Raw genomic sequence first — 21,601 nt, forward strand, 5'->3', positions numbered from 1 at the left:
ACATTTATCCAATGAATAACCCCACACAGCAGTCCGTACCATAGTCCTCTACTAGCCAGCCATAGCATAGTCACGTAGCAATGGGATGGGGTTCTTCGGACGATTCTGCACCCCTTTACAGATCGCTATATGCTCTTGAGCACCTGAAGGAGCGAATTTGCGACGACAACATGGACAGAGCACCAGCGTGGCCTGGTGCTCTTTGTAGCTCTGTTGCAGTGTGTGGTCCTTTAACTTGTGCATTTTGGAGGCTATGGAGCCAACAGAACTCGGGGGTGTTCCTGCGCCAGTGCTTTTCGGCTGAAGCGGGGAAGTCTGACTTGATGGCGTTCCCCGTCCCCAAGACCCTTCGTTACCAAACACACGAGGACACACCGCCTCATGCTTGGCCAGTCGCCCTTCAGCAAAGCTCCGGTTGCAGTAGCGACACGTCTCCATGTTCTGCGGCACTGAGCCTCCTGATATTGCAGTAGTCGGGGCCTGAGAGCTCTTTCTCTTGGCTACACTCTTCTTCTTCCGTTTCGCAGTCGCAGTCTGAGTAGTTGGACGTGACGGCGACGTATCTGGAACCTCTTGCTTCGTTGGCGACACCTTTAACCCGTTCTCTGTTGTACCGAAGATTCTACTTTGGGTGGTACGTGGCTTTTGCGGTGTACTCTCCGTGGAGCTTCTACTAGTACGACGACGACGTGGACGCAGCAATACCAAACTATCCTGCATCGTCGTCGCCTCTGGGCGTCTATGAGGTATAGGATCCGGGAACGACGAAGCGTAATGCAGCGAGCGTAGTGTGGAGTCTTCAGACATGGCTCCAAGAGCACGTTCAAAACTCATATACAGCGGAGACAAGCGACGCCTGTGGAACTTGACGGACGCGCAGTCTTGAAAGTGCGTGGCTAGCTGGTCTGCCGGCTGCTGTTCGCCGCAGAAATTGCAGTACAAAGTCGCCTGTCGCTCTATCTTGGACATTGGCGATGCTGAAGGCGAAGCTGAAGGATGATAGCCAAGACTCTGACGCAACACAGAGTGATGCAGCTCCGACTCTTCTCCCGTATCTACAGCAGACGGCTGCGGTTGGTTCGAGCTCGAATTGTAATGACTCGGCCTGCAACAGGAACACACGTCAGCTCACGTTTTTGTTTTTCATCGTATCATTGCCACGCCAACGTACTTTTTCCAAGACGACTCTCGTGTGCGTCGGTTGTAGTAGTATACTCGACCTTTCGCTGTGTAGGCCTCCTGCCACTCATCCTGATGTTCCTGCTCTTTATCCTGCTCGTAATCGATACTTTTTTCAGTATCCTCCTTGTTGTCTTCATGGACACTACGCTCTTCATTGTCCTCATCGTCAGAGTCTACTTGCTCTTCGGTCGTCCTCCAGAGCTCATTATGCTGCTCGTCTCTGTCATCCAGCATCCATCTGTCCTCCATCACTTCGTGCACAAAGTCCAGGTAGACTGTTTCCGCCCTCTCGGCCTTCCACTGCTCTCCCTCTCGCTCGCTCTCCTCTTCGTCTGCGTCCTCGGTTGAGTCTTCCAGAAGCCGTAGGGCCTCTCGAACACTGGCCTCAACATCAGCCTCGTCCGCCTCAGTCATCTCTTCGGTGCTGATGTGCACGTCTTGACGCCCGATCAGCGGAGTGACCATCCAGCCTTCGTCATCGTCGTCCTCGCTCTGGTGGGACGTCTCGGAGCCCCATCTGCGTTGCTCCGGCGCATTTTCGTCTTCACTTGTCTGAACCTGCGTCTCCTCTACCTGTTCCACTAATTCCGAGGTTTCACGTGGCTCGGGGTCGTGAGATATCAACCCAGACACAGACGCATCCGGAAGCCGCAGAACGTCGGACATGTTTGAATTTGTAGAATGGAAGAGAAAAAGACGGATTGTGTTGCGGATTGGATGAAAATAAGTGAGTTTTATCCTATCAACAAGCTGCCACGTCAATAGTAGAGTCCACTTCAACTTGAGTGCACGACGATCGACGTCTGCCCGAGCAACAAGGAGGCTCATTGACCATGATACATCTGACACGTTTGCATGCTAATTTACTTTCATTATCACACAGTCACTCGAATAATTGCAATCAGCGCGAGGACGAATGCAAACGGCAACCACGACTTGATAAATCCGGCGACGCTCACATATTTGCCTCGGAAAAACATCCAGAAGCAGAGCTCCACCATGTTCCACCGCTTGCGGCCGGCGTAGTTGGCGTGCTCCAGACACACAGCCACGTGCGAGTGGCAGTTGTCACAGCACAAGTTGTGCATTCTCTTCTCGTAGATCTTGCAGCCCGCGGTCACTGCTTCATCCCACTTGTCGGCATCTTGGGGCGCTACAGCGCATTGTAAGTAGCGCGTGGCAGATCCAAACGCGAAGTCGTCTCGTCCAATAGTGTAAGGCCCCGCAAAGTCGAAGATGACCCTGAACGAAAGTAGACCATAGGTTAAGCATAAATTATATTATATATGCAGATATGAGCTCACCCTTTACTGTCAGCGAGACCCATGTGCCCGATGAAGGGCAGGAACCATGTGAGAACGGGTATGGGAGACCACACGATGCAATAGGGGAAGCGGTGCACGGCAGGGTCGACTACAACGCCTTTGGGGGCCCCGCAAGAGCGAGAAACAACTGTGTGATTGGACGAAAGCAAACATTCGCCATCGTCGATTTTTAGAGCCGTGTCATCGCGTGGGGGAGACAGTGCCGTGGCCGAAGTGCGAGCCGTTGTTACCGCCATCTACGAAGAATTGGTCTTATGAATTATACTTCGAAGTAAATTAAAACAGTATTACAATACCATAATATTGCATTTTATGCATATAATGACCAATATCCATATTATGCATACCGGTACTGTAGTACCGTATTTGAGATCTCCTACTTCAGACCCAATATTTTTGAAGTTGTATTGTTGCAAAATACACAAGATCTGTACACGTACCGACGCATCTCTATCACGTATTATTTAAACAAAACAATTTAGTTATCAAGTTCTTCTTCGGGAACTACGAAGTTATATCGTGACGCGTATATCAGCAACCGTCGTAGCAGCTCCCAATCAGGTTCACTCCACAACCGAAAGCTTGTAGGCGTATGAAATGGCAACGCACTTAAACTTCTTGGGAGGCTTGCCAGTGCCAGAAATACGGGTTCTCCCTTTCCGTTGGCCGAGCGTGAGGGGAGTGCGCGCCATTGCAAACTTCTGGCAATGAGCTGGTGGATAGTTACAGTTTAGCATGTTTTTTGTACTCTGAATTAGGAGATCTAGACTTGTGCGCTGTTCCATTCTCGATATGTGATTGGTTGGAGGGCAGTCTGAATTAGGAGATCACTCTGAAGTAGGAGATCTCAAATACGGTACTTGCAGAGTAATAATTCAATTTAATTTACGGCACCCCTCTTGTCCAGGTTTTATCACTCAGGTATTGTCCAGGTATACCGGCAGGTATTGTCCAGATAGAGTTTTTACGGTTTAAATTACTCTCATTTTCTTCTTTTGATTCCTAGCCACCAGTTAGGGAGACACGTGGCAGCCCCCCCCCTCCCACGCACCGAGGATAGCACGCACGCACAAGACTGCCCAGATCAAGGCGAAGATGGCAGAGCAAGAGCGTGTGGCCGAGGAAGCTCGTCAGGCTAACCTCGCTCTCTTGCGTGCGGCGCGTACGCGCTCAGAGAGAGCACACGCCAGAGAAATCATGGAGACATCTCGCCCTAGTCCAACTGAAGTAGCAGAGGACAGCAATGCTCAAGAGCGAGTGGAGGAGGCAACAGAAGACGTCGCAGATGAAGGAGGAGATGGTGAGGAAGGGCAGGGAGGTGTGGACACGTCGAGTGAAGCAAAGAAGACTACGGGCGATGAAGAGGACGATTCGGTGGAAGATGAAGAGGATGCAGAGGAGGAGAAGGTCGCTTCGGGCGAAGAAGAAGAGGGTGAACTGGAAGAAGATGAAGTGGAGACGGAACCAACGAGAAAGCGTCGTCAAGGAAAGCAAAGAACCGTCTCCGATGTCGAAGAAGAAGAGCTGGTTCAGGTCCCTGTATTTAAGACGCATCATGATTCGTGGGCCTCGCTGGAGCAGGCTCTCAAGGAATACATGGAGGCGACGCGCCAAAAGATCGTGGTGAAAGAGGTGATCAATGTAGCCCGCAGGAATGCTGATCTTCGGCGCCAAGTGAGGTACCAAGGGGCTTCCTGACTCAGAGTTGCCTCTCGTCCCTGCAGAGATGGAACCTTATCAGCGCAAGTTTATCTGTACGCATGGGTGGTCAGAACGTGACAGATCAACGGGAAAGCGGACGTCACACAAGCTGAGTACTACCGATTGTCCGTTTCAGATGCTGGCTCAAGCTACCAAGCGTAGTGACGGTCAATGGGGCGTTGTGATGAAGCGTGAAGTGTACGCCCATAATCATCGTGTCTCCGAAGACAATTACAGGTCTTATCCAGGTATTCGCCAGGTTCCGGCGGACTCACCTTTGATGTCAGGTATTGAGCTGCTGGTTGAATCCGAAGCCGGGACAACAAGCGTGTACAACTACATTCGAGAGAACTCAAAGCACCGAGTCTCCATGGATGATGTGCACAATCTACTTCGCCGGCTGCGTAAGCAAGGTAAATATTTGGTTTGATTACATGTCTTGTCTTCTTGTTCCCCTCTAACTTGATGCATTCGCAGGTGTGGAGTTGTCTGATAACGATGCCGTGGCTGAGACGATTATGGACTTCAACAGAGAGTCATCGGCAAATGTTTCTTCGGTGCACGAAAGTGCACGTGGTGTATACTCTATGAATGATCATGCCTGGAGTTCGCGAAGTTGGGTCTTTCCTTACTACCTTTCCAGTCAACAAGAATGGTGAGGGAATGTCAATTCAGTGGCGCGTCGACGGAGATTACGTGCCAGATCGAGTGCGATTCCGGCTAGTCGAATCGCTTGTTGATGATGCGTTGGATAAGTTGAGGGGCGGATTGGCGCTAGATGAAGAAATTGAGTTGGACAGTGACGGTGAGCGAATGGGCAGCATTGAGAGCTACGTGGTGTCAATTGAAAAAGTTGGTCAGTTCACCAGAGAGCAACTGGAAGCTATGAAATCCTTGTGGGGGCTACAAGATACTTGTCGCAATGCTGTTCTTTGCTGTACCTGGTTGAATAGCACTGTTAAACCCGCGGTCAGTGATCCCGCTTCAGCGGGTATTATAATGGGAAAGATTCTGGAGTGTTGGCCGTATACACCGCTGGTTGGGTTCGGATTCGACCTGACGTACACCAATCTCTTTTGCTTTCGAGATTCCGCTTGGCTAAACGATAATGCCATGCGTGCTTTTGCGGTTTGTCTCGCACGGTACAAGAACAATTGTACAGTCGTCATTCCGCCCTCCAAAAAAGCCAAAGATGCCAAGAATGGAACCCAACCGAAGGCCACCAAAAGTCGTATCTCTACAAGCACGCTCGACAAAGTTGGTGAAAGTGTTGCCTCGCACCAATTCGTGCTTCTTCCTATCAATTTTGGTGGCACGCATTGGGGATGCCTCGTGGTTGACCGAGACACCAAGGTTATTAAGATGTACGACAGCATGGGCGGTAAGAGAAACAAGAAACGGTTGCAGAAGATGGCTGAAGAAATCCGTACTGGGCCTCTACGTGACGATTCCTACGAAGCTTTGGAAGTAACCGAGCCGGTGCAAACGGACAGTGACAGTTGCGGTGTGTTTGTGTGCCGGTTTTTCTGGACTTGCGTGAGCAGCGAATCCCCCAGCGATGTGTCCCCAGCTGGTATTACGAAGCTGAGGTGGGAGATGCTGCACGCAGTCATGAAGTTGAGGCCGCGCTAGTTATTAGTGCATATCCGTCAGTGCAACATGCATGCAAACACTAACGATTTGAATACATGGTCAATTCTTGGGCAAAACCTGGACAATGACTGTATGGTGCAGAAGTCGATAATGGTACATTCGTGATACGCCACCATGAGCGTGAACGCCGACACACCGCAGCGGCCATCACTCCAGAATTTTTCGAAGTAGCGTATCCCAGGTTTTAAAACCTGTAAAATACCTGGGTAAACGGTGAAGAAAACGATTGGTTGCGGTGAGTTCCGACGTCGACTGCCTACGATCATTTCCACTTTAGCCTAAGTCGTGCACACATGAGTATCCCAGGTTTTATACCTGGAAAATACCTGATTTGGTCATTTAAGCTCCCGAATGTAAATTACCAAATCTGATTCCGTTCTCTATAAGGAAACCTGGGCGAAACCTGGCCCCCTAGCTGGACTATCCATGGAGAATCAGATTTCTGAGTATTTTTTCAATCTGGGAAACCTGGACGCTAAGGTCGTCCTTTAATTTATCATGAATAGCACGCATTGTAGTACTACTCAAGTTGAAAATTACGGCGATCTCATTTATCAGTCGCTGTCGCCGTCTCTGTCCACTCAGCTCAGTCGCAAGGTGCTCTGTTATTACATTTCACAGGTACATGTTTGGTAGCCCAAAAAGATGGCGGAGGACATCGACCAAGAATTTGTGGACGTCGCTGCAGCGCTCGCTGGAGCCGTAGCTGTTTCACACGATGGACGTCGCAGCAGAGAGCCACCTACGGCTATTTGGTCTACTGTGGGATTTGGACTGTAATCACGGCCTACAGTGAACCGGTTTAAGAGCCCACTATGCGGATTGACACGGGAAATGCAGCGTGAGTGCCGTAGCTTTAGCGTCAGAGGAAGACGTTCGGCTCAAAGAGTCACTAATACTAAGTTCCTTATCCAATAGAACTCACAGTCCACGACCAGGGCTCAAAGCTAATACCTTAGCTTTTATGCTTCAAAATCAGAAGTGTTTTTTTTTACTTTTTTTGCGGCCAAGCCGCCTAGGGGTAAATGTATCTGTTTAACTATCTAGCATAGTTAAACCTAATCCAATGCATAAAGTGTGGCTTTCGGCCAACGTACTGAGAGTTTGTTAGCTCTCTGAGTACTCCGTACCCCTGTGTGTATCACACCATGTAACCCCGTCACACTCTCCCCCACTAAGTTGGGAACATCCGCGTTCTCAAGCCTTCCTCAGTGGAGACGCATCTTGTCAAGACGGCGGAGTCTGCTACACTCACGCCAGCGATGTGTAGCTCCGCGAGCTCACAAACACCTACGCATCGTTGATGCCCAACTTTTCGTTGTCGGCCCACGGCCCAATGCTCCAAGCGCACCGCGCATCTTATTCTCAAGCGGTCCCAGACCAACGCTCGCGTTCCGCGCCTACTCTAAGAGCTGCAAACCGCTTAGCACTAGGCTCTTGACTCGTCCAAGTCGTCGACAACAGCTCAACGGCTGAACACTCACTTCACAAGCGAAAGGTCGATGGTTCGATCCCACCAGGGCGTTGCCCTCTCGTTCCATGAACGATTATCCACGCTCGAACAGACTTCAGGGTATTACCATTTTAGCTCAATGGTTGAGCGTTGGCTTAGAGAGACACAGATCGGTGGTTCGAACCCACCAGGGCACAGCCCTCTTGTTCCCTGAACTGTTGTCCTAGAGTGGACAAGCATAAGAGCATCGCCCTTTTAGCTCAGTGGTTGAGCGTTGGCTTCGTAAGCCACAGGCCAATGGCTCGATGTCATTAGGGCGCAGCCCTTTCATACTATGAGTAGTCCGTACTCGGCCAAACTTACGGGCATCGCCCTGATAGCTCAATGGTAGAGCTTTGGTTCAGAAATCCAAAGTCCAGTGGTTCGATCCCCGTCCAGGACACGCCACTCTCGCTGTTAGAGCACATCCACATTTGGATCATGCTCATCGAGCAAGTTGTTTCAAAACAGCTACGCGTCTATCAGAATGCTTGTGCCTGAACTTTGTTCAGCACAACACGTAGCACCTGCTTTCTACTGGACCACGTTCCCAACACCACGAGGTCTCTCCACATCCTGCTCCCGCTGCGGGCACCGCACATACGTGCGAGCTGGCGGCTACAGCCACTGGTCAGAGCCTGAGCTCAACTGCTGACCAAGTTGCCCCCCCCCACTCTAGTGGGAGGCGCCCAGCGCCTAGCGACGCTGTTGCACGCCATGGTGGCGCTTCGGCACAGAGTGTGCCCTGCTGTAAGCGTCCACGACGTCAGGGCAATCTTGCCGGAGGAAAACTTCGTACTCCCATGGGTTCTGTGGCCCCTCGACTTCACAAAGTACTGGGTGCGACCCTGGCGTCTACGCCTCGTCACAAGGCGTTCCACCTGATAATGGAGCTCACCATGCTCATCAAGCAGAGTGGGAGGAGGCCCTGCATCAGCTGGGTCTCGAGGGGAGAGTCAGCACTTACTGGAAACGGCGTCTGCGTCCATACGACGCCGGCGTCCACGACGCGAACGTTCGCGTTCACCGCCCATCTACAACATTAACTGTAACTAGCATAGTATCCCAGTGTTTCCGATACAAAAATTGAGCAACTTCACGAATTAAGTCTAAAAGGTGCTGTCGTAGAGAAATAGTACGTCACAGCACGTGGGAATCGGGACGGTCTTTACATGGCGTGTTTCCGAAACGTGCACTACTGGGTTTGTTTTTCACAATTGTTTTAATAGAAAGCTTAGCGTAATAACCAAACAAAGCAGCAAAATGCGCTTGGTAGCTGGCAATTAAATACAATCTTTTATCAAAAGTATTGAATTATTTTTTGAAAAATGCTAAAAGGTTATGCTACCTATGATTTTACTATTCAGCGTTCTTTTGAGCCAATTCGATGGTACCTTTTACCTAGTCGTAAATGAAGTCGCTATCTCGGCTGTTGCTTTTTTCTTTGTCATATGCCTTCATCAAGCGTATTTTGTCATCGAGCTCTGTATACACATAGATGGTTGAATTTATTTTTGGATCGTATACGGTTCTGATCAGGTTGAAGATCAGAACCGTAGATCTGAAGTATGAGCTGATCACTTTACTATTGGAAGGAGGTTTTTGTATGGGAAGAAGCTGAATGCGTTGGATGACTGTGCTAGTAGCTACCTGACGTGGCCAACGTGGATACTGAACAACGTGGGGAAGAAGTTAAGTGCTTTGGAGGGCTGTGTTACTAGATACCAGGCACGACCTAATTGGAGACTACTGGAGTCGGAGGCGCGCAGAGCAAGCGCCGTAGCTTCGTTCACGTCGCTGTCGATGTCGGCAGGAATATTGACGGGCTCTGTATGCTGGATCCGCTCGCGAGTAACTCTGCGGGCACGGGCACGGGGCACGTCGCCAATTCGGCGAGCGTACTCGGCTGCTATCGTCTTGATGACGGCCACAAATGTGGCCATCGAAGGGTGCGGAGTAGGAAACCTACTGTTTAGCTTTCTATTGAAACGTTCGAGCGGGTTGTTGGTCCTCACAACAAGCTCGTTGTCGAGACCAAACACGTTCCACACGTCAATCGTGTACTTCTCGAGCCACGTCCTCTCGAAATAGCACCAAAATTCCTCCCATTTCGCAGTATAGTACTCACTTTTAGCTAAAATGCAGCGCTTCTTGATCTCGCCTCACCCACTTGATGCCTCTTTCTACTTGTTCATAGTCAATTACAGTCAGCGTGTTTAACACGCCGCGTGTCATCGCAATTATACACTCCTCATCAGCTATTGCATAGCGTTTCATTGCACGACGGAGTGCCTGTTTCATGTGGAACAAGCACCCCAAGACAATAGCGTTTGGGAACTGAGTCTGGAGGGTATTCATTAGCGCGGCTTCGAAGTCGCAAGCAATCCCCGCCGGCTCGAGCTGCTGATCTGTCGCTTGGACAACAAATTAAACCATGTCCCAATACGCGTCTTCAGGTTTTGCAGTGCTCAACACGTAAAAAACTGGCACATAACACCCGAAGCGCGATCATGCACCATAAATATGACGCATTGTGCGCACAGCGAAATGTACCATCGACCAATAGCGTCGTTCCGTGGTAGCGTAGCAGGGCTACCAGTGCTGGGTGAGCCTAGCCCAAAAGGCGCGTAGGTTTAGTCACGTCCTCACGGCTTGCCGTCACAAAGTGGAGCTGAAAGAGTGACACTTCCTCGTCGAGTGCAAGTGAGAGTGGTGGGATCTCAATGGATCCGTGTACGTTACCGGAGTAGTGTTGGTTCCTCACACGGTGAGCACGTCGGATAACTTGGCTTTCTGACCACCTACGTACAACGTCAGGGTTGTCGCACCGGAAAACCGACTGCGAAGCTTCTCCCAAACTTGGCGGGCTGGCCACGCTACATCCTCAATCGCAAGAAGATCACTCTGTGCTTTCATTTCGCTCTCTACGTTTCTAATGGAGCTCGTAACGATATGGTAGCCCATGGCAGCAATCGTGTACTCCATCTTCCCTTACAGCCCTTTCGATACTAAGAGCAACGATAGACAATCTTCCGCTGCGACGCCCATGCACGCACGTACTTGTAGCCCTTGAAGTAGCAAGTCGCTCGCTCTGCACGTCTCGGCCCCACGCCGCCGCTGTTGCTGGGCCCACTCACGTCTTGATCACTGGGGTCTCGGCACCACTAATTTCTGCCGACCTCCTCCACTCCGTCATACAGTCGCTGCTCCGCCGCATCACCACTTGTCTCCTCTAGAACACCCACGTCTGCACCTTGATGCATCTTCCCGAATGAGTGTTCCCCATCACTTCGCCACGGTTCTTCAGATCCTTGCTCTGATCATTAATGAGACAAACATCAGACCAGAAATCAGGCCGGTTCCGTATACGAATCAATTTAGAGCTAACCACATAGATATCTTCGTCTTGAATGCTCCTCGAGTTGTAGTATATGTGCACGTGTATTTCAACCCTATCCGAAGCCAGTCGATTCCGTTGCTTTGAATAGATAAAGCCATCAGTGGAGAAGCTGCGCTCCGACGCTGAGCTTACTACTGTGCAATAAAACACATGTTTAGCAATAGCTTGGAGGTGATACATCAGGTAACCAAAAATGAAAAGGTGAAGCCCCTACTTTAAATAAAATACCAACTAAATTGTAGACGATACCCAATAAAGTTAGAAAACATCTGAAAAAATTCTTGAAGCATATTATCAATATTATTAATTTGATTTTTTTTAATCAAAAATTATTTTTAAACTGGTTCAATGTGCACCAGAAGTCGTACACAGCAAGTTTGCCGTTAGCTAGGAGGGTCCATGACCTTGATGCCTTAAGAGCTAGCTCTGCAGCAAAGCGATGAAAGCGGACAAGCTCAATCACGACCGCGTCAGCTGTCTCTTCGCTTATACCCTCATCACCTCCATGCCACTGCATTGTGAACTCCTCCACATTCGACGTAGTGTCCGTATCCATCCCTTCACCACTGTAGCGTGGATCCAACAAATGCCCAACCCCATGAGCATCCCCATAAATGAAGTCGAACCGCTCGATAATCAACTTCTTCGTGACCTATACGTCCTTCGCAGGAAGTTGGCACGGCGCCACAGCTTCAGGCAAATCAAGGAAAGGTTGGTACACTTCTAATACCGGACTGCTGTTCTTCTCAAATCTTTTCAGCGGCTCACCAAAGCGTTTGAGCAGTGCTGTGGCCCTTTTCAACTTTGGAACACAATCTGTCGCCGTGATAGCGTTATACACCAAGCGATGGCTTCGCCACCAAGAAATATCGCGCAGAGACCATCGCAAACAGAACTTCTTCAGCTTTCAAATTGGAGCTCATGCAGACTAAAATAGAGCGCCACCGCGTATCTTCAGGCAGGGCCAGCATCCGGGGTCCAAGTGATTTCAGCTTTAAGTGTAGCTTAAACCAAAGTTTGTGATTGGTCTTGAAGAAGCGGACGATGATCTTACAGCTCGCAAGCAGCTCGCCAAGCCACTTTAGATGGACTACAGTGTCTTTGACGAGGATAAGTAGGGCGCGGCAAGCACAGCCGTGGAAAAAGGCACGGGGAAAGTCAGGTTGGAGCTGTTCCCAGGCTGCCTTGTTTGCGGCCGTGTTACCAGTAACTACAGCACATACTTGGATCTTGAAAAGACGTGTAATGTCCTGCACGAGAAAACTCCGTGTCGTGAGATTGTCAGCCGGTAAAAACTAACGCTAAAAAGGCCATCTTGCCGGCTACAGCGACATAGTTGATCACCGACAGACCATTTATATCGGTCCAACCGTCGGTTACAATCGTGACAACGACTACATTGAGTTCGGTCTGCAACCAGGTCAAAGGTTTGGAGTAGGCATGGTCCAGAAGAAAATTAAAAACAACTTGGGACTTCAGCACTGGAGTTGAGTATCTACAGAGCCTTCAGCGAGATTCGTGCTCTACCTTGTAGAATGCCATTTTGTGGAGAAAACCTACTGGGCAAAACACTCCTGAAGCTGCTCAACACAGTGGGCTTCAGTGTCGGCTTAATGGTGTCCGTAAGCTTCGGCTGCACAGAAAACTTAAAGCATTTTTCGTAGACGTGACGACGAACACGAGCGACGTGGTTGCGACCTTGTGTGTGAACAAGCTGTCCACAGCGCAGACACCACACCATTTTATCTTGATCCACCTCTACTAGCTGCCAAGCATAATCTTTCTTGCGTCCCCCATGTGCCGGGCTGATGCCCACGACGCGTTGCGCACGTGTAGTAGCGTGGGCGGATTTAGTAGTTTGAGCAGACGAGGCTGGCGGAGCCAATGTAGGCGAAGACGAGTCACTTGAGTGCAATAGCGACTGGTTGAGAGGGGCGGTGGTTGGAGTCGAAGGAGTAAAATGGGAAGCGAGAAAGGAATGCCACAAGGTGCTCAAAATAACTACGTCCGCCATCTATTCCAAGAAAGACAGCGCTGACCAACACATTTAGGAGCAGACGCTTGCTGCTAGGTTGAATTGCACTACACAATTGCAGTGTGAATTGCAGAGTGGTGATGAATTTCACATTGTGCTTAGAATTACAATCTACTCATATCCACCTACACCTCTCGAAAACCCGTCTTTTCCAGAGCTTTGGGGACAGCGTCGCCTCTGCAGGTGTCAGTCAAACGAGCTGACGGGTGAAATTAAATGACGTTAATTTCGTAAATATGACCAATCACACGCCGTTACTTCAGTGTTGCCACTTCAGGCAACGAGATCTCATTGTATTTGTAAAAAAAAACGCTTAAAAATCTAATAGTTATAATATTGGTAATTATTGTGTGACCTGACTGATGAATTTGATGAATACAAAATGTGAAAAGTGTGTCAAATTTCACTTTAAGATCCAAAGATGTACTTTTTTGAAGTGCAAAATCAGGGTAGATTACTTGTATCGTACCAGTTGGTAGGGTCTGGCTAAACACGTTTTATCCCTTTTTTCGATTTTGCCAGTCAAATCAGACATTTAAATCGGACTTTGGGCCGTAAGTAAGATGTCTCAATTCGTGTATTGCAGCACCAGTAATTTGGACGTCCAATTTACGGGTGGCGATACCGGGCATTCCCCATAAACACTCACGAGCCACTTCGCAACACGGTGCGATACATACAACGAGAACATACCTCAGCTGTGCGGTAGTGTGCGCTAATTACTAGGTGTTTGGCTGCTCCAATTGGTGCTACATCAAGCTAAGACACACGCCCGGCTTATCAACAGGTGCGGTGACGCAGCAGACCGTATCTGGCGCCGTGATGGTTGCGCGCACAGGGGCCGTTATGCTGCCATTTGTTTTCCTTAATGACAGTATACTTTGTTTGATATTGAGCTAACAACTGGGTGTTTGGCTGTTCTGATTGGTATGCAGACGATAAAAGTGGATGCTTTAAATACGCAGCTCCCACCCCAACTTCAGTGTCGTTTAAGCATCAAGTCCGGCAAGCCGCTGACGCCGTGCCGTGACCGGCTACCAGGCCACGTTTTCGCCTTCATGGTGACTGATGGCTACGTGGTATTGCTCGGTCAAATCAAGAGGATATTCGAGAGCACAAATGAATTCCTATCGAGATTGGCTTCTCATTTCTGAAGCACTTTCTCCAACGCCACGCCAACTTGGCTTTCCGCGAAGCACCTGAAGACGCACTGAAGGTAGCTTCTGTACGAAGCGTAGTGAAACAGTTGGGTTAAGCCTCAACAGCCATAGCAATCATACGAACCAAATATACTTACCCTCTCTTTAGATTTCCCAGCCAAAGTGTTAGCTGTCCTCCGCGGTACCTGCATGATCGTCATCGTCCATGTGTTGAGCCGGGTCCGGTGTCCCCGGGTCGCGTGGCTCTCGAAACGGGGGTCGCAAACTGTAGGCAGGTAGCTTCAGTGCATCGCGCAAGTCCGATAGATTCAAAACCATGGGTACGACAACACCATGTACACGTGCTCGGACGAGCCGATATTCGTCATCTGCTTGCTGCTATGCTGCGCAGCCTCCATGGATGCAGCTTGGTGGTCTATAAACTGTAGCTACCGGAACGTAATATTATCCGGTACAGATGTAGGTGCATCTTCTGGTAATCGTGCTTGGCTAACGGCTGGATAGCGCGTAGTAGCTGACCCTCCATCAATTTGATGCTCCCGCATATACTCGGCAACTCGAGGAAGTTGCTCCTAAATACGGGCTTCTGTAGCTCGCATGAGGTTTGTCAGGCGCTGCACGCGGGGTCGGGTAACGTATACAAAAAGCTGCAGCACGAAGGCAGCGTGTCCATGCTGGCGTAGACGGGCTTTGTGCCAACTGACTTCCAACTGGCCTTTGAATTCACCTTCATTATCCGAGAGCGGCACGTACTTCTTTTGTGGTGCATTGTTTGTCGGCTTCACATATACAGTCGCAGGCTCACTCAATGTCAACCAGGTCGGGAGAGCAAGGAGGCAGAAAAATTGAAGTGCACCAGATGCATGAATGAGATCTTGGAACTCTTGATACATGTGGATCGTCGCGTTGCCTAGTACGAGAATTGAGCGGGGCAAGGGCCATGGGTTAAGAATGAGGGCTATTTTGTTCTTAAAAACTCGGTGGAAGTCCACCGGGTGAAGGTTTTGTTGGTCATCCCCGACGCGAAAAATCCAGTGACGTCCATGGCGGCCAAAACGAAGGCGCCCGTTCCTCGAGAAAATGGAATGCTGACATTTTTGGGGTGTTGCAAGCTGACTACCCGCGGCGACGTAGCAGAGACCTATGCATATTAGCATGATTAAAAAAATACACAACTAAAAACAAATAGCTAATTTACTTTCCGTCTTTTTACGTTTCATCGACGAAGACAAGTTGGTCCGGTCCGCTGTAAAATGGACTCAGCCTCGATAAAATTACCGTCTCTCGCGAGGGATGCTTTCGCGAGCTCACTTGCTAATAGTTTACGAGTTAACCCAAGGTCAAAGTGCAGGGCGCGACAAATTGTAACATCCGACAGGCATAAACCACTAGAAATTTGAGCTAAAATCGCCTCGCGAAGCTCTTCAAAATAAAAACATGCATGATTCTTCACGTGTTTCGATACAAACAAACGTGTAGGATAATGCGTCCTAAGACACGTCCTAAAGTGTCCTATTTGTCCTAAATTTTACAGGGAGATTTTGGAGATGTGTCCTAAAAAGCGACTAATCCTTCGCTACAGAATATTATAATTTGTGTCCTCCATATTGTCCTAAAACTCAAATATTAACTTTCTTCTGGACCTTCTACTTAAAATTACATAAGCGTTACTTAATACACACATTAGCGTTACTTACTGTCCTAAGGCACACTACCAACCATTTATCAATCTCCACCACGGCAGCTAAGCACCATGGACCATCGCGGCTACTCCTTCTGCATCAAGCGCTCGTGTCCTGAAACAAGCACGGTTTACTACGTCTGCAAGCGGTTCCGCAAAGGATGCAAGGCTAAGATAACTGTCCGATCAGGTGCAGTTGTAGTAGACGGGGTTCTACATACGTGCGACGAGGCGGTGCCACAAGTCATTGATGTGCGCAGCGAAATGCGCCTAGAGCTACAGCGACGCAGCGTCAGCAACATGGCTACCCCTCCACCAGTTGTCTGGCAAGAGGTGTACGACGGGATCAAGCGCCGCCATACTGCCGACGACGCCACGCTCACTATCATTCCATGCGCATTTGCCGTCTCTATAGTGAAGCAGACACGCAAGGAGTGTACGGGCGGTGATGTGTACGAGGCCATACTTTCTCAATCAGTACGCTGTGTAAGCGACAAGGACCCCAGGTCCTTTCTACAGTTAAGTGTGGCGTACCCCACACAGACGACCACCGGAATCCATCGCATGATCGGTTTTGGGCACCCTGATTTGGGTCTGAAACTGCGGTATCCGAAGATTACCCTTTTCATAGACGGCACCTTTTCGGTGGTACCCAAACCTTTCAACCAATGCTTGATTGTGATGGCGTTTGAGCCTGCCGTCAATCTCTACGTACCCATTTGCTACGTTTTGGCTCAAGGTAAGTCGCAAGATATGTACTGGCGGGTGCTAAATGAGCTCATTATTTTGAGCAACAGACATTTGGAGCCTGAAAACGTCACGTGTGACTTCGAAGTGGCGTTAATTAACGCAGTTTTGGAGCAGTTTCCCCGTGCCAACCTCGTAGGGTGCCTGTTTCACTGGAAACAGGCACTACGCCGAAAAATGGTCGATCTACGCATTTCAGACTGCCAAATAAAGAGCGCGCTCAGTCCCGGAAAACTTGACACGCTTGCTGTCATCCCTGTGGACCAAATCTCAAAAAAGGAAAGGACTATTTTATTTTGATCATACCTATTTACAACTTGAATCTGACCTTTTTTATGCTAATATTTTTTGGATCTCACTTTTTTCACTTTATTAGGGTGTTAGATACGTTCGCAGTATTGTCGACGAAACTGGAGCAAAGACAAAGTGGAATGCATTCTGGAAGTATTTTTTGAAGACTTGGATGGAAAGGTATGACGTTACGACGTGGAATGTTCAGGAGATGATGCGTGTTGGGGTTGATGTGATCAACCGTACCAACAATCCATTGGAGAAGTACAATCGTGACTTTGCGTCGTACATTTTAGCCTTTATTGAAGGCACCAAGCGTGAGGCTGCACGCTATATCCAGCGTATCGAGGATATCAAACACCTCCGCCAGAAAGCCCCTCAGCATGCCCCACCAGCGACACTGGAGATTCCTGAAGACTACAAAAGGTTTGAGTAGATGCAGATAGAACCTACTAATACAATATTCCCATGTGTAATTGCTCTTGTGAATTATAGATGAGTAATTGAATTATATTGATAAGACAGTAGAAAACTAGTAACGTTGTCCTAATAGGACAGTGCATGTTGGGTTTGATGTTGTCCTAATAGGACAGTAGTCTGAGTTGCTGTGTGTCCTAATAGGACATAATAAGTGTCGAGTTGTTGAGTGTCCTATTAGGACACACGGAGCCTGGCTTGTTTCGTCCTAAAGCACATTGTGGTGTCCTAAATATTGGATCGCTTATGAACTGATTGCTAGTTTTTTATCCCAGGTTTTAGGACAATAGGACACTTTAGGACACCTAGTAGGAGCATTCTCTCCTACCAAACAAACTGCTTCAGGTCACCTTGATTTTTTTTCGGCAGCCGCCTTCTTGTCAACGTTGCCTGTCATTAGAAATCTTTGGTATCATCTAGTAAGACTCCTTTCAGAAATACCTAGCAGCGTAGCCACTACACTCAGCTGTATGTCATACGCATAGGCGAGTACTATAGCACACCACCTCAGATCTAAACAACAAATCATTTTAACTTCGCGATGGCTTGTAATGTCTACGATTTTGACCGCAGAAGCCAAAATGCCGAGCATATCGTCGGCAAACGGGTGTTTGGTTGGTCGGTGAGTAGTTGCTGGCTGACAGACTTTCCTGTTACCGGTATATTAAAGCTGACGTTCTTGCATAAAACTGAAGTGTAAAGCGAGGCGAGATCCTAATTTGAGCCAGTCGAAAAACATACTTTTTTTTCTCAGATCAGACAAAATATTGGAAAGTCATAATACTTCCTCCGACCAGAAATATAAGCGGGCTACCTGTAGAAACCATGTCCGAAAATATTGGCGGCTCGAATACAAATTTAAGTCTTTAAATAATACGGTTGTATCTCCGATCATGCAATTGCTATTATTGTTGGCAACCACTACTGACTCGATCCCAAATATCGAGTTACACGCCATCCGTAGTACCATCCGATAGACGATGTCAAGTCTTGCGTTTCTACAAGTTCTCACGCCACCCAATTTAAAAAAGACGATGTAGCGAAGACTTTTCAATTTCCAATTCGGCACCACAAAATTTGCGTCCTAATATCTTTGCGACTAAGTGGCCGATTTGATTCAAACTTCGACCAGAAACTTCACCGTAATCCGAATAGTAATTTAGATCAATCAATTTGTTTTAAGCACGAAGAGATAACTACGCCTTTGCCAGTCCAAACAGAGAATAATTTCAAGCAAAGTGGACAAAATGTTTTGGCTATTAAACATATCGATTACGGGGTCAAAGCTACCAGTGAATCAGAGAATAACCTCATTTAAAAAGAGACGACTCAGTGAGCTACTTCCCTTAGACCATGTAATTTCCCTCCTCGACCGCGCTCACCGCATCGCGAGCGTGGAGCTCCATCTTCGTCACTAATGTATATAATGACGGCCTTTGTGATAGGAATCAGATCACGATTATATTCCATGCTATGATTGGTCAGATGATATGGGTACGGAATCAGCTGCGCTTTTGCTGTTTTTTACGATAGGTACAAAGTCGATTGTAAAGCGTCCCGCAAGATAATTCCTCCGCTCTTTTAGGTATTGTCGCGCAAAGGTTTGACATCATTGTTGAGAAGGCAGCATCAAACACCTTGTCGGCAGTAGGGATTTAAAGGTCGGAGATTCTAGTCTCTTCAGCTGGTAGTGCGGTGGTTTCCTTCGCAAGCTGCTCCAGGTACTCCATCACAATACTAACGCGTGAGTGTCTCATTCAATGAGCTGGACTAATATCGTGCTGCTTACTTAGCTGTCTGTATGGACGAATCTTGGCGCCACGATCACCAAAAAACCAGAGTTTCTACATAGTTTTTACATTCGCTCGCGCTGGAAACTCCCAGCCTATTGGAACAGCATGATGCATCATTACACGGCCATGAACGCCATTCTGATTGCTGCTCACTCGCAATACTGTTGCTGGTAGTAGCAGACTTACCCAATTGCAGATCGTTGATAAGGTTGCGAAACTCTGTAGCCATTGTGGACCGTAAATCGCTCATCCGGTATCCAGATCGCACAGCGAAATTTGAGCAACCCCATTAACCTCAAAATGCTGCCGCATTTCAGTAACAACTTGAACGGCAACTTGATTCGGTAGTTTTACGACCATTTCGGACTTAATGCTCTCGATTTTTTTTATGAAGGGTGGCGACCTCATCTCTTAGCTCTTTCACTTGCTTTGCTACCGCGAGATGTGCGGGAATTCCGGTTGCCTTTAGGCCAACACACCGGTGACGTCCCAATTGCAAGAATCGTCACACCACGCTGGTCGTCGAGAAGCGAATTTGCGATAAATACTCGTGCTTTAAATATCGGATGCGACGACGATAGCGTGACTCGAAGATAATGTTCGTGGTGGATGAGTGACGCTATCAAAAATGGAAAAGCCGACTGTAAACCGCGTGGATAGCTACTGTAGCCACTCACAATTTCATTTCGGTAATCTATCGTCATTTTTGAAATCATTTTGGGAGGGAAATGTGGAGGCAATACCCCAAAGCACTCTGAATCGAATGGCAGTTCTGCTATCATTCTTCCACATAGTTGATCAGCTCCCTCTCCAAAATGAATGTATCTGTCTTTCAGCTTTCCGAGGCTTTGGCCCATACGTAAGTAGATCGAGACGGGGGTTGGCCCACTTACTTGCCCAAGCGCATACGAACTACTGCCTTTGCGCAGACTGTGGGTGCCGATGTCCTCCGGTATACAGCCCAGTATACACAATTCTTCCTCGCCCAAAGACTTGATTACACGACGTAACAAGCGGCCAAACGATCCTTTGAGTCACTTCTCAGGAAAAGCTGTTGTTTGCCTCCCTTACCGCGTTCAGGACAGCAAAATAGTAGCACAGCGAGCGCGAGAACAGGGCTTTGCGATGGGGTGTAGGGGTTGGAGTATACATGCTTGCCAAACTTTTCGGCTCCAATTTGATCTCCTTTATGACCTTGCTCCTCAACAATTAGACAGTCCTCAGACCACTCTATATGTTGCAACATGATTGTATCAATCGAATCCGCCCGGCTCATTAAATTCCACATGAGAACAAAAAACCTCCAGCCAAATAACACCGTCGACCAGGCTTGACCTTTCTTTACAGGCTCAAGTTTCATTAGTTTCAGAGCCAGGAGTTCAAATCCGGAACCTTTTAGTTGACGTTTCCCTTCATTGATTTTCATCAGACCCCGCTTCTTAAGATCATTTATGACCTTCTCGTAGCCCTTGAGAACCCGGCGAAGCTCTGTGTCAATTAGGGGGTCCAGCTCAATAAGTTGTGTGCGATAGACGTCCACAAGAGCACTGCGATAGCCATAAATACACGACGCCGAAAGGGGAAGACTTGACGTATCTTGTGCACACACCTTATCGCGGTCACACATGTGAGCAGGACTACAGATATGACCCAAAAAAACGAGAATGGCCTCTTTAGGGAGCGGAATGAGCATCTTCTTCGTGATACTGTCGATTGTCTGCGGGAAGTGCAAGGCCAGCCATGCAGTCATGGCGTTCACCTTCGACTGATATGTACGTTTGGTGCTTATCTTCGTCCTCTTTGACTGGAGCGACTGAGCCACTGAAGCTGAGTACTCAGCGTCTCGCTTTTGCCTGCGCGCTATTTTGCTCTTTTGTTTGTGAAAGGTCGCAATAATGTGTGATGACGTCGTTATCACAAATGCCGTTAATCTGGCATATTAAGTTCGCACCATAGTGAAATCATATATATTTCATTAGGTTCGCAGACGATTTCGGGCAACTATGATCGTCTCCTATCACACGTCAGTCGCGGAATAAAGTAATCTTATCACAAATGCAGCAGATGTAGGGGTTATGTACCTCATACTCGATTCTGCAGCATTCTCTAAGAAGCGCATAGTGCGCTCCCAAATTGTTATTGGGGTGCCGTCTCCTTCCACCATTTTACTCCGGTCGCAGATCTCTTCGCGGTACAAGGCTAGGTATTCATTGATTTGAGCTTTCAAAACGGAGAAGCAACCCTCGATTGGGTTTCACATCGGTGAGTAGGGTCCGAGTCGTAGGAGTACGAGGTCGTCACGTGCTGCGACGCGTTCTTTGGTTTGGCGATGAGCGGGGGCATTATCCAGGACAATAACGACCTTCTTCTCAGCGAAACGGTCATGAAACACGGGGGACGCCTTAACCGTCCGGTAGATTTCCTCAATGAAAACCGTATTCTGCTTCGTTCGAATGCTTTCCCTCTCCAGACAGTGGAGAACCACACCATGGCCGATTTTACAGCGCACTGGACGTGCAAGTTTGCTCCCGTAGACGGCGGCATCACGAGCGTTGCACGCTCATCGCTCCGTGTAAGTCCTCGACGGCGCGCACTGTACACACTGTAGTTAGTCGCATCAAAATAGGTAATACAGTCACCGTATTTTTTACGGTCCTTCAGCGA

The 21,601-nt window shown here is 48.5% G+C and overlaps 4 protein-coding genes, 1 non-coding gene and 1 pseudogene across 6 annotated transcripts; 3 read left to right on the forward strand and 3 right to left on the reverse strand.

The window, feature by feature from the left end:
• Window positions 1–51: 51 nt before the first annotated feature.
• On the reverse strand, window positions 52–1,647 carry PITG_10097 (uncharacterized protein; the record flags this gene model as incomplete). The annotated part of the gene is made up of 3 exons (XM_002902582.1): window positions 52–1,105; window positions 1,172–1,236; window positions 1,360–1,647. 3 exons carry the CDS (start codon window positions 1,645–1,647, stop codon window positions 52–54), a joined length of 1,407 nt encoding a protein of 468 aa, XP_002902628.1.
• Window positions 1,648–2,057: 410 nt separating this feature from the next.
• On the reverse strand, window positions 2,058–2,743 carry PITG_10098 (uncharacterized protein; the record flags this gene model as incomplete). The annotated part of the gene is made up of 3 exons (XM_002902583.1): window positions 2,058–2,424; window positions 2,487–2,595; window positions 2,659–2,743. The coding sequence occupies 3 exons, from the start codon at window positions 2,741–2,743 to the stop codon at window positions 2,058–2,060; spliced, it is 561 nt and encodes a 186-aa protein (XP_002902629.1).
• Window positions 2,744–4,871: 2,128 nt separating this feature from the next.
• PITG_10100 (cysteine protease family C48, putative) lies at window positions 4,872–5,840 on the forward strand (the record flags this gene model as incomplete). The annotated part of the gene is made up of 2 exons (XM_002902584.1): window positions 4,872–5,364; window positions 5,467–5,840. 2 exons carry the CDS (start codon window positions 4,872–4,874, stop codon window positions 5,838–5,840), a joined length of 867 nt encoding a protein of 288 aa, XP_002902630.1.
• Window positions 5,841–7,563: 1,723 nt separating this feature from the next.
• Window positions 7,564–7,635, forward strand: PITG_27251. The gene has a single exon. It is a non-coding gene; the product is annotated as a tRNA-Thr (tRNA).
• Window positions 7,636–7,684: 49 nt separating this feature from the next.
• PITG_27252 lies at window positions 7,685–7,756 on the forward strand (annotated as a pseudogene). The gene has a single exon. The product of its transcript is annotated as a tRNA-OTHER (tRNA).
• Window positions 7,757–19,357: 11,601 nt separating this feature from the next.
• Window positions 19,358–20,687, reverse strand: PITG_10103 (uncharacterized protein; the record flags this gene model as incomplete). Its single annotated transcript, XM_002902585.1, has 7 exons — window positions 19,358–19,364; window positions 19,415–19,578; window positions 19,681–19,773; window positions 19,831–19,964; window positions 20,009–20,156; window positions 20,232–20,425; window positions 20,525–20,687. The coding sequence occupies 7 exons, from the start codon at window positions 20,685–20,687 to the stop codon at window positions 19,358–19,360; spliced, it is 903 nt and encodes a 300-aa protein (XP_002902631.1).
• Window positions 20,688–21,601: the final 914 nt, after the last annotated feature.

This window comes from Phytophthora infestans, genomic scaffold (assembly GCF_000142945.1).
Source record: "Phytophthora infestans T30-4 supercont1.17 genomic scaffold, whole genome shotgun sequence".
Classification (NCBI taxonomy): Eukaryota; Oomycota; class Peronosporomycetes; order Peronosporales; family Peronosporaceae; genus Phytophthora; species Phytophthora infestans.